This window comes from Abramis brama (assembly GCF_963993115.1).
Source record: "Abramis brama genome assembly, chromosome: 6".
NCBI lineage: Eukaryota > Metazoa > Chordata > Actinopteri > Cypriniformes > Leuciscidae > Abramis > Abramis brama.
In genome coordinates, this window is record NC_139968.1 from 32,523,237 (window position 1) to 32,539,413 (window position 16,177).

The 16,177-nt window shown below is 35.4% G+C and overlaps 1 protein-coding gene and 1 long non-coding RNA gene across 2 annotated transcripts; both read right to left on the bottom strand.

The window, feature by feature from the left end:
- Positions 1-853: 853 nt before the first annotated feature.
- On the bottom strand, positions 854-1,722 carry LOC311085799. The gene is made up of 3 exons (XR_014606958.1): positions 1,597-1,722; positions 1,385-1,452; positions 854-1,034 (listed from the first exon to the last, which is right to left on the bottom strand). It is a non-coding gene; the product is annotated as an uncharacterized lncRNA (long non-coding RNA).
- Positions 1,723-9,065: 7,343 nt separating this feature from the next.
- LOC311085773 (CD48 antigen-like) lies at positions 9,066-15,510 on the bottom strand. Its single transcript, XM_084118404.1, has 6 exons — positions 15,439-15,510; positions 14,715-15,029; positions 12,938-13,237; positions 12,763-12,858; positions 12,558-12,619; positions 9,066-10,103 (listed from the first exon to the last, which is right to left on the bottom strand). The coding sequence occupies exons 1-6, from the start codon at positions 15,482-15,484 to the stop codon at positions 10,056-10,058; spliced, it is 867 nt and encodes a 288-aa protein (XP_083974530.1). The 5' UTR covers positions 15,485-15,510; the 3' UTR covers positions 9,066-10,055.
- Positions 15,511-16,177: the final 667 nt, after the last annotated feature.

Below are 16,177 nucleotides of genomic sequence, written 5' to 3' on the forward strand. Positions count from 1 at the left end.
TACACTGAGTTATTAGAGTGTGATTTTTGGGTTTTGACACTAGAGGGCATTCCAGTGGTAGCAGAAGTAAAACTGCTAACATCATAAGGGCAGAAATGGAAAAACACCTTCAGCCACATGCTATATGCACAGACATAAAACTGACACCTTTAAACACTCACAAACATCCAGCCACACACACTCTCATGCAAAAGCTGTTTGTCTAGGTCAAACCACATTTCACAAAATGAAGTTCACTTTGAAGTGTACAGAATGAAGTTCACTTTGACTTGTTCTTATGAATATTTTACATTTTTAGTTTGTCAGATATACATGGTCTCTAGTTTTCAGACCCCACTTGTTCATCATTGAAACACAAATTAAGATGTTTTAATATTCTCTCATTATTTTCAAGCTTCAGAAGGTGCATAAAAACATAAAAGTAATCCATTTGAATCAAGCGGTTTAAATTTAAAGTTGTCTGAAGAGACACGACAACTTTTATATGATGAACATATTTTATTTAAACTTTATGCAAATACAATTTTGCTTTTATTATTGCACATACATAAAGCTCATCTAATGTGGTAAACATAAGCTCACATTTGCATGCTTGATGCACAAGAACCAGTGAGGTTTGTCCAGGCATTTTATTATTATTTTTAAAAAAAAAAATGTAATGGACTTTAATGTATGAAAACAAAAAACAAAAAAAAACATGGAGTTTGGAATGACTTGGCGTGTGAGTAAATTATTTTAGGCTCAAAATTGATATTTTTGGGTGAACTATTCCAAGAATCAAATATAATACATCAATGCGTCAAATGATTTAGATAATTTATTAAAAAATTTATTGTTTTATTTTTGTCAGAATTGTTGCTACATGTGATGAATCTTACCAATCGAACTCAACCATTGACTTTGAATCTGAGGTTGTTTCAAGAGTTTTTAAATGAAGGGATGAAACAGCTGGATTTAAGACTTAGAAAAACACTGAAGTTTGATCATCTCATGGCGACAGGAGCATAAACCACATGATCCTCCTCTTCAGCTTTCTGTAAAAAATATCACACAAGCTATAATATTTTACATGTTAAAAATGTGGCATTCTGAAGATTGATTTAGATTCAATGTGAAATATTATCAGTACATAAGGTACTGATCCCCATGTTTTTTTTTTGTTTTTTTTTTGCATATTTGTTTCTGAGAGTGTACCATGAACTCCACAGGCATAACACTATGCAAAACATATTAAAGTAATCCCAAATTGGACACAAAAATATGATCTGATACATGATTTTTCTGTAACAACATTTAATCCGTGACAGAAAAAAAAAATGGACAGTGTAAATGCTGGTGTTATAAAGCAGGTTTGACGGTCATTGATTGATTTCAAAAATCTTACCGGTTTGTGTCGATTTCCTGTGTAGAACGTTGTCTCTGCATACGTTATTTCTTCATCACGAGTCTGAACTATTTAAAGAATAATAAAACAAAACTCAATCTCAAATCGATGTTCTTTTCACAGCATATTGTATTAATAAGGCTCAAATGTAAGATTTTTGAAATGCAATTATTAAATTACATGCAATTAACTAAAATTAATTAATGCCATACTTGATACGTTTTTACATTTCCTGCAGATGCAGAAGATCCCAACGACTATAGCAACAATCAACAGAGATCCAGCAGAGATCAGCACTATTAGAGGCGAGTCTAGTTGTGAAGGAGAGTGTGGGTCTGGTTCTGTAATGATAAAGAAAGAAGTGAATGTGCCAGTCTGATCTACAACAGAAGACAGAGATCAGATCAGTAAACACACACATATATCATCAGTGCTGTGGTACCTGCACATGTGTGACAGAGTGTGTTGATGTCCAGATGTGTGGTCTGGTTGCTGATGGGATTGTTCAGCACACAGCTGTAGGTGTTTTTATCCTGATATTCCACCTCCAGAGGTAGAGAGAGACTGATGCTGAGATCACACACACTGATGCTGGACAATACACTGATTCCTGCGTACCAGGAGAGAGTCGCATCACTCACATTCAACACTGATGAACACACCAATGAACAATTTGATGATAATGAAGAACAGTTTCTACTGATGACAGGAACAGGCAGACGAGCTGAGAAAACATGAGAGAATTAACAAAAATATGGATAAATCTAATCAACTTATTGGTTCAGTGTGTTGAATGTTTAGTGTGATGGTATTGTGTTTATGTGAACAATTGGACAAATGATCTCGACTCACCATAGACAGAAACACTGAATCTTATTGATGTCAGTTTTGCTCCATTTATATTTAGTTGATAAACTCCAGTGTGTTCAGTTGTGGTGTTTGTGATGGTCAGAGATCCAGTTTGATTGTCCAGCTTCAGTCTGTCTCTGAATCTCACATCAGGAACATCAAACATAAAGATTAGTTCCTTTCTTAGGATTTTAGCTATCAAAGAGTTGTTGGCTCCAAATTTCAACTCTATGATGTCATTTTGTTGTATGTCAGTAACATTAGTGTGTAGAAGGACAGAATCTCCCTCCATCACTGACACTGACTGTATTTCATTTGTTTCGGCCCAAAACACACCTGGAGAACATGAACAGGAACAGATTAAAGCTCCGGATGGTTTACAAAGCCTGAAATCAGGTTTAATTGTTTAAATAACTGAAGAACATCCAGAACAGCAGCAAAGACACAAAAGCAAAGTGAAAGGTGAAATTAATGAAAAGACATATATGAACAAAAAAATATGGTCGTTAATATATTTCAAATTTACAAAAAGATGCCTGGGATTTGAAAGTGGTTAAACGTCGATAAAGCTGATTGTCGGAGATTTTAACATTCACGTCGTATAATACAAATAATGTGTTAGGGTTGCGTTTACAGCCTTACTAAACTCATATGGGGTAAAACAAAACGTCACTGGACCCACTCATCGTTTTAATCATTAGATTTAATTATATTGCAAGGAACCAATCCTACCGATATAGATATTCAACCGCAAAGTGATGGTGTCACTGTTCACTACCTTGTAATGTGCGTACTGCTGAAATTTCCCATATTGCGCAGTGTTATCAACAAGAACAAATCTCCCAAACACTACAGACAGATTCACTATAACCTACCTGATCTGTCTCAGCTTCTCAGTGTCCCCAAACACACAAATGAACAAGAGGAAATGACAAGCATTTGCACCATTTTCTCTAGTACATTAGAAACTGTTGCACCCATCAGATTGAAAAAGGTCAGAGAGAAAAGTACTGCACCATGGTACAACAGTATTACTCACGCTATCAAGAGGAAAAACTCATAATCTAGAGCGTAAATGGAAACAAACTCATCTAGAGGTCTTTAGAATCGCGTGGAAAGACAGCACTTCCCATTATAAAAAGGCTTTAAAAGCAGCCAGGGCTGAGACTATAGATCATAAAATAGTCTTAGAACTATTACAAAATTACAATGGTATTCAGGTACAGGCATTCAGGCGCATCTATCAGACTGTTACCATTTTGTTTATTTAAATGGAGAATAATCCAAGTATTCATCAGTGAATTATGGAGTGCCACAAGGATCTGTGTTAGGCCCTCTGCTATTCTCAAAATACATGATGCCTCTTGGTAATATAGAGAACATTGAACAGTTTCCACTCTTAAACAGATGATTCTCAGTTATATATTTCATCACGTCCAGATTAAATCTCTGACAGAGTGTGTTAAATATTGGATGACCTGTACTTTTCTTAATTAAATTCAGATAAGACTAAGGAATTATTTATTCAACCAAAAACATGTACACAGAACCTACTAGAATACAATTGGCATTTGGAAGGATCTCCTATAACTCCATCCTCTACAGTTAAAGACCTCGGGGTCTTAGACAGCATATTAGACAGCAACTTGTCTTCAAATCATCATATGTTACAAACAGAGCCGTCTTTGACCTCAGAAAAATGTCTAAGCTCCGGAACATGCTATCTGTTTCTGATGAAGAGAAGTTAGTTCATGCATTCATGACCTCTAGACTAGATTACTGTAATGCTTTACTAGCTGGTTGTCCTGCATCCTTGATAAAAAAAGAAGAAGATACAATTAGTCCAAAATTAGCTGCTACTAGCTCAAGAAAATATGATCATAACACCAATTGTATAATCTCTACACTGGTTACCTATTAAGTTCTGTATCAATTACAAAGTTTTTGCTACTGACCCATAAGTCCCTAAACAGTTTAGCTCCTGTGTCTGATCTTCTATCGCCTTACAATCCATCACGCTCTTTAAGATCACAAAACTCTGGGCTTCTGATAGTACCAATAATATCTTTAAATCCACTAAAGGAGGGAGAGCGTTTTCACATTTGGCTTCTAAACTCTGGAATAGCCTTGCTGATAATGTTTGGGGCTCAGACTCGCTCTCCCAGTTTAAATCTAGATTAAAGACGCATCTCTTTAGCCAAGCATTCATAACCCTATACAGTTATATCAGATCAAATACACATGATTATCCTTTCTTAATGTTATAAACAGCAGATGTCCAACATGCACCACTGCCAAATTTTCTATAGTGTGTATTATTTTGATCACGCATTTTTCTGTAAAGCTGCTTTGAAACTATAAGTATGGCGAAAAGGGCAATATAAATAGATGTGAATTGAACTGAGTTCAATGAAGGTTTTGTATTTTTGAGCAAGATAAATGTCCAGTCACAAAAGAAGGCATGGAAATTTCAATTTAAAATTCCAATGACAACAGAGACCGGTATTCAAAGTAAGTAAATCGAATGATTTTGATTCATCTAGTACATATGAGAGCAGAAAATAATGTAATAAGGGCTGCAGAATACTTTGTTGCTCGGAAATAGAAAGAAAATTACACCGCAAAAAATTATTTTATAACTTACCCATCAGACTCCAGCAGCACAAACACAACAAAACAAACTTGTGAAGCATTTTTTTTAATGGTTCAGTCTGCTGAAAACTCCCACCCTGTTGTCTGGTGTGTGAGTCCTCCCCTGACAGAGTTTGACGCTCTTAGTTCACATGCTCTGAACGTGTTATGAATAAATATATATATATGTATGGGTAGTAACCCATAAAAAAAAAATAAAAAAAAGTGATTATATAATTACATGTCATTCTCACAATGGCAGTAAATTATTCATAACTCATTGAATCCCTCTAATATATATATATATATATATATATATATTTATCTTTTCAATTTTCCATTCTATAAAAGCCTATACTGCTTATATACGTTCAGAGGGTCTTCCAGGTTTGTGGAATTGCTCACACAGACCGGCCAATAGTCATGTGACTATCACTGAAAACTGAGACCCAAAGGATTTGATCACTGGATTCACAGAAATAATTTCACTTTTAACAAGTCTTCTCAACATTGCAACACATATCTTATATCTAATCGCCTGACAAACACATTAATTATTATTTGAATTATCAATCAGTGTGTCATTTAATCAAGTATTACTGTCTTTGGAAGGCTTTTGTCTTTCAAACACAATTCATGTCATTTCATAATACATGCAATGCAGGGATCCCCAACTTTTGTCAGCTGAACCTCTATGACCTAATATACTTGAACTGTAAGTTAATAAGTTAGGTCAATAATACAATTATGTCAATAATATTATTAATAATAATAAAATAACATTCACGGTTCTCTGATGTCAGTTAATGGTCACATGACAAGCAGGTAAACAAATAAAATATATACTTTTCTTTTGATTGCTTTTGTTTTAAAATTGTTTATTGTAATTTTACATTTTTATTATTGAATAACTTAATAGCTTTTAATTGTACTCACAAACTAATAAAGAATGGAATATATTTTCTTTCTCTTTGTATTTTTTACTTTTTTAAAATCAATATGGTACAAGATTATCTTGTTAAAAAAAATGGAAAGTAATTAAAAGTAATCAAGTTAGACTAAATTACCTTAATGGATTTTGTTACTAACTACAATTGTTGTCATGTAATTAATTGTAAATAAGTAACTACCTAGCACGTTATATATATATAAACATTTAACATTCACTTTTTTGAAAGCTATAGTTGTCTGACTGTATTAAATATGTCAAAATAGAAACATATTGTGTTCAATAAAAATCGAACTTAATAACTTTAGTGATTTTAAAATGGTTATATATAGGCCTATTCAGTTTATTCCATTGTTGTGAATGGAAAAAAAAACAAAGTGCAAAGTTAAAAGTTTCTGCATCACACATTACACACTGTAGTTCAGCTTATGACTCAGACTGAAACCTGCTGTGGTCAGGTCTCTTCAGAAACGGTTTGATCTGTTTGGTGGACAAACATCTTGTGTGTGAGAAAACACGTTGCAAAAAGCACAAGGGCCTCATTTCCATGGCACGTTAAGCTAAAAAATAGAGTATTTTAGCTGAGCTTCTGGATGCTGTGATATTTCTGAACCACTAAATTAAATTTCAGACATCACAGACCTTATAAGCATAATCAAAAGTTGTGATATGAAGAGCAAAAGTAAGCGCAAAAAAAAAAAAAAAAAAAAACCTGGCAGAGAATAAATGTGACCATTCTTTACTTAGCTGAACATTACCTTGTCTGTAAAGTAAAGTAAATTGAGTGTTATGAGTGGAATGAACCTTAGAAACCTTCACCATCTGAATGACTTCACAATGCACAAGAACAACAGCAACTAACAGAGCAGTTAGAGGAAATGACATCAAACATCCACTTTATGTAAATCACATGACCTTTTAAACGGTTAAATGATCAAACATGCACAGTTTGTGACTCACTGATTCAGGGGTTGAAATTAGAAGCGTAGCAGATTTCAGCTTTATTCGGCTCTGTTCAAGTCTCATCGACTGCACTTGGAAATCCAACTGTGAGTATCAGCATCCTCATGTCCAGCAGATAGCATCAAACATTTACAAATAACAAGCAGATTCAGCCATTATTTTAAATACAAATATGTGTAATTAATGTTTTGATGTGAGAAATATTTTGCAATCATGTGAACAGGTTCCCCACCCTGGTGTAAATGAATCCTGCCCTTTTCTGATTAATAGTAATACAGCACATTTTGGTGATCATTTATTTAATGGTGTTTAGTATGATGTACAAATGTAATTTCCTTTTTTTATTTTTATATTACAGTGTAGTATAGGTCTTTATAGAAGAAAATGTATTTCCACATCTTATATTTGAAATTATCCGGGACAAACGTAAAAATAAAACTCATTTAAGCACACAAACCTGGATCCATTGCTGTTTCATTAAACAAATTGTTCATTCCACTGCAGAGCGCCATCTTGGGTCCAAACAAGACCTCACTTTTGGAAGAATAACAACTCTACCTTTGACCAATAGAGGGCCCTATAATAGATCTCTATATAATGACCCAGTAATAAACCCTTGTAAATCAAAGGCACTCTGACATTTTATATTTGAGTGTCTTATGCTCTGTGATTCCTGAGATGTCTGAATCATATTGATTCACACTGCATTGCTAACCCGGTTGAGTAGGGTATTCCTGCCGTTGCAGGACAGCGTTTCTAGGACACTATTTTATTTTGTGTGTGTGTGTGTGTGTTGTCATGGTTTAGAAGGAGAGAACCCAATCGCAGACCATTTGCAGACATTACAAGGGTTTATTACTACACAAAAACAGAAAACAAAACCCACGAGGGGGTAAAACAAGACAGGATGAACTATTAAGACAGAAAACACTAGACTAACACTCAGACGATAAACTTAGACAATAAAGACAGGATCAAATACTTCTAACAAGACAAGGCTTTCTTCAGGTAACTCACGGAGGGTATCAGACAAGGATAGACAATGTACCGACACAGGACAGCAAACACAAGGGGATTAAATAGGGAGCAAACTAATCAGGAACAGGTGACACAGGTAAAGCAATAATCTAATGATGACGAGATGAGATAACAAGGGGGCGGGGTTACATGACGAGACAACGCAAGCACACAGCCAAACAAATGGCCATGTGCTTACACACAAAACATGGTTCTGTCATGATCCTGCCTCAAAACAAGAAAGATCTAGGACATGAAGGCAGAATCATGACATGTGTATTAGCAATTTATACTATTTTATATCAATTACTATTCAATTCTGTATTTTTATTATTACTTTCAGTAATTATTTAGTTGTAAATAATGTAAAAATGTAATTGATATATTGTCCTAACCAACCCCTAACCTTAAACATACCCGTTGGTAATCCACTTGAAGTATTTAACCTAATGTGTTTCAATAGATGAGCCCCTATATTCTGTTTTTAAAGTCCACATGAATTCAAAATTGACCATATTTACTTTGTTTGCCTAAATTGTTAGTTTTGTGGTGAACAATTCATCCATGCAAGTCAATCCACAAAAAAAAATTTTTTTGGCTTTGTAATCTTTAATCAAAATCTGAAAATGCCCCTCCCCTCTGCCTTGGAGGACCTTCTCTGATGACGTATGTTTGACGGCTTGGTTTGGGAAACGCTTAACCACTCCCCTCAAACCGTTAGTCTGCTATGAGCGAGAGATGGAGAGGAGGAGCGCTAGAGTAAAACCCTGCCCTCTGTTCAATATTCCTTTTCACTGGGAAATACGTCACAGCACTGGAGAAAAGTCGTTTGCAACTTCCGGTTCACGCGGACTTTAAATACTGTTTTTTTTTTTAGAAAGAGAAAGGTTTTTCTTATCTCCTGACCACTAGGTGGCACTGTGCCGAAATTGTGCAGGTGGCCTCAGGTCTTGGTTGTCATAAGTTAACACACACCAAGGCTGCAGTAGGTGAAAATCAGTATGTGACAAGAGAAGTATGTCTGAATTCACAATATAGGCTAGCCTACTCATAAAAGAATAGAATCCCCTTACGGAACAAAAATATATGGGAATATACTGCAAAATTGGTAGCTATTATAATGCAATATATTACATAATACATTTCCATATATGGGAAACTAGTGCTTATATTTTTCAATATACTGCAATATATGCAATGACCATGTATAGCTATATATTAACACATAAAATATGTAGGCCTATAAATGAAGACAAAAATAACATTACATGTAATATTCACAAAGTTTCATCCTTTATTGTGTACATATATTGCACATGCATGTTCCCATAGAAATGTGAATGTATGTTCACACATATACACACACACATTCACGGAATGAGTTACAACAGACTTCTAGTTCCCAGCATGCTTTGCTTCTGACTGTTAAAGGAGAGCAAATGTGAAAATAAAGTTTTGCTCAATATTAAATACGTGGACTGGGGGAGATCTGTTAGTCTTTAATGTTCTATTATTTTGGAATCTAAAAAGGTTTCTGGTATGTCTGAGTTTTTGGGGTCATTGTGCTGAAGAGTAGAGCCTGTGGTTCAGTTGATGATTGGCCAAACACCATTAGGACTATAAATACTATATTTAAAAACATAATGGCTGTTCATTCCTCAGCACAGTGGAGTCTCTTAAATATCTTAGTACATGATGCAAGTGTGCTTGTGCTTTTGTTAACTAGCTTAAGAATATGAAACATTTGTAACGTAAATATTTAAAAAAGTGTAAGAAATAGGCCTATATTACATTATATATTTCTCTATGTGTGTTTATGCTACTTATTTTATCAGAAAAAGGAAGTGCTATTTTTACAGAGATGTGATTTTCTGCTTTGGTCACTAGAGAGCAATGATGTGCTCATTTGACACTCCTACCATTTGATACATTTGACAAAGAGTTCAGCAGAGCATGAAAAAAAAAAACAAGCAGTAAATGAGATCAATATTTAATAATGAAATATAGATACATTTGCATGTGATAAACTAAAAATAAAACATTTTAGTTGAGATTCTGGATGCTATGCTAACGGAGAACACTAAATTAAACTATTACGCATTTGCAAAAAAAAAAAAAAGAACAAAAAAAAAAGATGTAATACAAAGAGCAAAAACAAAACAGAGATAGAAGGAAACCGTCATGGCAGAGAATGAATGTGAGCAACACCAAAAGGTGTAAGGTATTGTCCCGCAGGAACATCAATTTCAGTAGATACTGTAATCATCGTTTTTTGGGGACATTTTCATACACAGCACCCGTCTTGGATTTCTGAAAGGAAACACAAATTCAATCAGGAACCTATGGATCTGGATCAGGAGCCTGCTTAATTTTTTTTTTTTTTTTAATAATCAGAGTGAATATTAAATGCAGACCAACCTTCACAACAAGACCTTAGTATTATTCTTTAAATTCTGTAAAATAATTTTTTCAGGACTCGGATCTAACTATTAAAAGTGCAGTAAGAGATTTCAGAGAAACACTTTTGAGTTTTGATATTTGAAATCAATCCAAACAAACACCCTCCCTTCATTGCTCCGCCCCCAAATGAACGAACACACAATTCTAAAGAGCAAATGTGCCATTATTAGGGGTGTAACAGTACATGTATTAGTCCCCAACATTCGCAGTATGAACATTGTTCAGTGCATGCAGTCAGACGACAAATACAATCAGTCAAAGGCGATCCACACTCTAATCCAAAAGGGGGTCGGTGCGGTAATGCAATGCTGTTTGCTAACTGCGACAACAAGAAAAAGGGCAGAAATAAAAGTGACAGTCTGCACCAACCAAAAACTCATGTAAATGTAGTGATCTCGTATCGAATCGTAATGGCAAAACTGAGGTACCGTGACTTCTGTGTACCAATACAACCCTACTGATTATCATAGCTGATGGAGTGCAAAGCAAAGTAATCCTTCGTGAATAATACAGCTTAGATGGTGAACGCACAACAATGAAGAACAAAAAATTAACATACAGTACACAAGAGTAGCCAATATTTAAGCAAGAGATTGTTGTTAGTCACAAGCAGCACCAGCTCCAAATAAACAACCACCCTTGCTGATTGGCTAATTCTCTCTCCTCTCCCATCATGAATGGACATGCCCCCTGCTGTTGATTGGCTCATTCTCTCTCCTCCCCCATCCTGCTGATTAGCTACAAGTGTGTTGTGCTGCTAGGTCTGATACACTTTCAACAGCGTTTCTCAGAAATCATTTACTGCTCTTTAACTATAAACTAATATAGCTGCAAGCAGCGATGACAGGGCCAAGCCCCAGCGCCACCGCCACCACGGAGGCTTTATGGAGACTGTGCAAGCCAGGAAATATGCATTTAAACTGGGTGAATGTAAAGAGGATTATGTTAAGAATTAAGAATTTTCCTGTTTCCCTTTTTGGAATTACTCAAACCTCTCGACATGGCAACACCGTTTAAGATATCTGTTCACAATTTAATATCTTCAATGTCTTGCCACCATGTTCAGAAAGTGTGTTGTGAATTGTTTGAATCCTGATTTAAAAAAAAAAAAATCCACATTCAAACCAAAATTGTTGTCCGGCTCAATGAGAACAATATAGGCCCAAACATACATCCGATGCAATGCGGCGCCAAGCGCAACGCAAGTGTTTTTTGCTAGTTTCAGCCCGACACAGTTATCATTTCCATGTCCTGCGCCATGTTGTAAATAGCAAATGCATTTGTGCCTATTTGTGCGCCTATAGACCTTATTCAGAGCAGCGCCATGACAGGAATGAAAGTGAGGTTGCAAGGGATAGATAACAGTGTTTTCAGAGGCATACACTGTAAAAACCTGTATAAAGCTCCTAGATCACTTATAATTTCCAAAATCATTGAGTTTTTTGTCTACTGAAATGTCTTGGAAAGATGTTTTTGCTGTGTTTCGTAAGCAGAACAATAAAAAAAAACACATTAAATAACTGAACAACCCACTAAAGAGATGTATGTCTATCCCTCACAGCCATGAGACAAGAAATTGAGGATTAGTTTAGTGGACGGATTTTGGATATCTCGAATGGCTTGGCTGTGGCGTTGAAATGAATTCATGGCGAGAAAAGGGAAAAAGAAAGAGTGTTATAACTTTTCCATAGATTGACTGATTTTGATGAAACTTCAGCTGTGTGTTCGTTGTAAGTGGCCGATCATATGGATGTGACTATTGTGAGTCAAAGTCATAGTGCCACCAACTGGCAGCAGGAAGTGTGTCCACATTTTGGTGATGATAAGATGAATTCCCTAGGAGGAGTATATCAAATTCAAGTGAGAGTGAGAGTGAGAGTGGGCGGGCGACATGTAACCTGCAATATGGTGGAATAATTCCTGCCTTCTAAATAAAAGAGACAATTGCTATCTCTTTAAAGTATAATAATATATTACTGTTACTTTAAAAAATTCAATACTTTTCTGTGCTAACAAATTTTGATTTACTGTATACTAATTAACTTTTTTTAGATCTGCAGAATGAAAATATGTCCTACTGTATGTTAGAATTTACACTGAGGTGCATGTACATGCACAACAAATAATAGCATAAGAACATGTTTAAAAAGCATCTTTTTAGAGCCTCTCCTCTAAACTGAAGGTAATAATGATCAAGGCTGACCGCCAACGTCTGTTCACTGACCGTCTGATGCTGCACACAGAACTTCAATCACACTAACTGACTGAAACAACTTCTTGTAATACAGTTATGAAGGATCTTACCAGTTTTCGTGTTGTTGGTTTACACAAAGCTGAAGCAGTTCTGTCTTCCTGTCGGGTCTGAACTGCATTAACAATAATACAGACATGTTGAAACGACAGAGCTTGCAATCTTGTATAGAAATCTGTATATCTGATTCAAATCAGATATAATTAATCAAATGCATTTGATCAGTCAATATTTGCAGGTAATAACTGAATTCCTGACCTGTTTTTCTACATTTCTTGCAGATGCAGCACATCACGACTATAACACCAATCAACATAGATCCAGCAGAGATCAACACTATCAGAGACACTGAGACTGGAGGATGAGGAGAGGAAAGAGTCATTATCATGAGTGAATCTGTAAATAATCACATATATCATCAGTGCTGTGGTACCTGCACATGTGTGACAGAGTGTGTTGATGTCCAGATGTGTGGTCTGGTTGCTGATGGGATTGTTCAGCACACAGCTGTAGGTGTTTTTATCCTGATATTCCACCTCCAGAGGTAGAGAGAGACTGATGCTGAGATCACACACACTGATGCTGGACAATACACTGATTCCTTTGTACCAGGAGAGAGTCACATGACTCACATTCAACACCGATGAACACAGCAGTGAACAGTTTGATGATGATGATGATGATGAAGAACACTGTGAAGAGTCTCTGCTGATGACAGGAACAGGCAGACGAGCTGTAAAATATGAGAGAATTAACAGAAATATATTTCATGACATCTCAAATTATAAAATAATTACACATTTCAGTATGTAAATAATAAAGGAATATCCAGAGTTCAGTATTGCTCAATCTAAAGCAATTGACCTATCGGTAAGCCCTTCTCCTCCAACGCAGGTGAGCCAATGGCAGTTGAGTATCAGTTGCACGGGGACCAGAACTCTGACAACTTTAGGTTCCAGCACCATATAAACATGGGAAGATCCGATGCTGTCATCGGTTTGATGGTGTTTATGCTACAAATATGGTAAGACGCTGTGCCTAGGGTACTTGTAACACAGATTCCAGGTATCCTGAGAGGATGGGCAATGGAATTTATTTGATTTTATTCAGTTTCCTAAACCCAAACAAAATATCTGCCTGGTGCATTAATCCAACGATGTGGGCGCAGACAGTAACCTGGTTCCCTATGGATTCAACCCCGATCCCAATGAAGATGAAAACGTTCATTTTCAGGTTGTCATACTCTCATTAAGTTACAATTAAAGTTAGTGAGTCCATGCTGATATACAAGCCTAATAACTAACTGATCTCAAGTCATGTACAGACTGGTCTACAAACTGGTTAAATCTAAATTAATTGAATCTTACCCTGCGGTACATGAACAGTGATGATCCTGGATGCTGTCATCTGTGATCGTGACGAGCATAACATGAGGCTTTTCCCGCATACATTGTGATCTGTAAACCCTCGCTTCCAAGTTAATATTGTAATTACCATATTTTTTTAAAAAATATATATATCCCTTCATGGCATATTTAAGTCCTACTTGAATGCTCCTCGATGAGAGGTGGTTCTTCTGTGTCCAAAATGTATTAAAAACATCTTGGAACAAGGTTTTTACATAAGGGCTGTCTTTGTAAGACAGTTAGCAACTCTGTTTGTTTGTTTGTCTGAGTTAGCAGGGCTTACCGATAGAAGTTGTGGCATAATTCTGATTACCACAAAAATGTATACATTTATAAAATTGTATATATAAAAAAAGAAAGCAAAAATGTGGGTTATACAGTGAGACTCACAATGGCAGTGAACGGAGCCGATCTGTAAACTTTAGATTACTGTTTCAACAGTACAGCCAAAAGACATAAGACAATATGAGCTAACTTTACTTTAGAAACAAACACACACACACACACACACAAATCACTTACTAACCTTTTCTGACGCTTTAAAACCCTCTAAAAATGGACCCCATTGACTTTCATTATAAGTGCCTCACCGTAACCTTAATGTCTTCTTTTTATAAAAAAAATTTTCAAGTAAACAAAAAATGTTTTTTTTTTTTTTGTTAATCAACCTTATTTGCTGTTGATTAATCTTAACTTGTAATTAATTCATTTATTAATTAATTTATTCTATTTTATTAATGAATTAATCAATTATTAATAATACAATAATATATGAACATTTTGACAAATTGTGACTATACTCACCATATACAGAAACATTGAATGTTTTTGATGACCATTTTGCTCCAATTATCAGTAGTTGATAAACTCCAGCATGTTCAGTTCTGGTGTTTGTGATGGTCAGAGATCCAGTTTGATCGTCCAGCTTCAGTCTGTCTCTGAATCTCCCATCAGGAACATCATATGTGGAGAAGATTCGTTTCTCTCTGTTTATTTTAGCTATTAGAGAGTTTTGAGCTCCATATTTCCACAGTATGTTGTCGTCATCTTGTATTTCAGTAACATCAGTGCGTAAAAGGACGGAATCTCCCTCCATCACTGATAACGACTGCACTTCATCTGTCAAAACAACAAAAACACATTCAAAACAAAGTTTACACATCAGATTAAGGCTGGTGGTTTGCAAAGCTTGCAATTTTAAACAAAATATGAACTGCGCTTTGACCAATGAATTACTTTTGCGGTTGTTCATGATAATTTTTAAGAGAGCTGGGTTGGATTTCCTTTTGTCTGGAAACAAAAGTGTTAATTAATATATTTAAAAATGAAGACAAACAAATAAAAACTGCCTGAGACATGGAACACACTTCTAGTGTGTTTTTGTTGTTGTTTTTTTCATTATAGACAGACATTTCAGTTATTCTCCCATGATTTAGCAATTTAATTAGTTTCCATGACAAAAAATAGTCTAATCTGATCAGTAGTAGACTGTAGTTTTTTACTCATAAAAAAAGCATTTATAACTTACCAAGACGACACCAGAACAAACAGAACAAAACAAGCATGTGAAACATTTCCTTCACCCACTCAGTGTCTGGTCTAACAAGACTTTATGTTGAAAACACTGAACCGGGTGTGAATCCTCCCACAACAGAGACCCTCATACATGCATGTGCTCTGAATGTGGGCTATATATTGTTTGGTCTTCTGTCCTGTAGACTTCTCATAGACATTAACTGTTCCTAAAAATGGAAAATAATCTTCATCTTTATCATTTAACATTGATTATGTGTGAATTATGGTTGTCTAAATATATTAATTACTACTAATAAAAATAGAACAGTGGAATATAAATTAATCTCTAATATAATATAATATAACTAATATAAAATAATCTAAAATGGATTAATCTTACTGATTTCAATTGAATTATCCATATATCAGTTATTGTGTATACGGAAAAACGACTGAAAAGATAAAACTGTCTGCCTGGCAGTGCAATGTTTACTGAGGTGTGATTCTAGCAGCTCATCTATCTAGTCAAACTGAAACTTCTGCGGTCGGTTTTCTTCAGAAACATGGTTTGATCTGTTGGATGGACAACATCTTGTATGGTGGTATTTGTTTGATCTGTGTTCAGTTTGCAGGTGAAAAGCTTCTTCCTGTCCTGCTGTTATGAACCTCACAGTCTGACTTCCTCTTAAGACAAAACTGCTTTACACTATAATAAAGTACCTAATCAATCCATCAAAACTGATGTATTAAAC

Excerpts from the sequence above, each read along its gene's own strand:
- LOC311085773 (XM_084118404.1), bottom strand. The coding sequence starts at position 15,484 with ATGTTTCACATGCTTGTTTTGTTCTGTTTGTTCTGGTGTCGTCTTG. Across the intron at positions 12,859-12,937 it reads ACTCTGTCACACATGTGCAG|TCTCAGTGTCTCTGATAGTG; the intron begins GTACCACAGCAC and ends CTCATCCTCCAG. Across the intron at positions 12,620-12,762 it reads CAAGAAATGTAGAAAAACAG|TTCAGACCCGACAGGAAGAC; the intron begins GTCAGGAATTCA and ends TTGTTAATGCAG.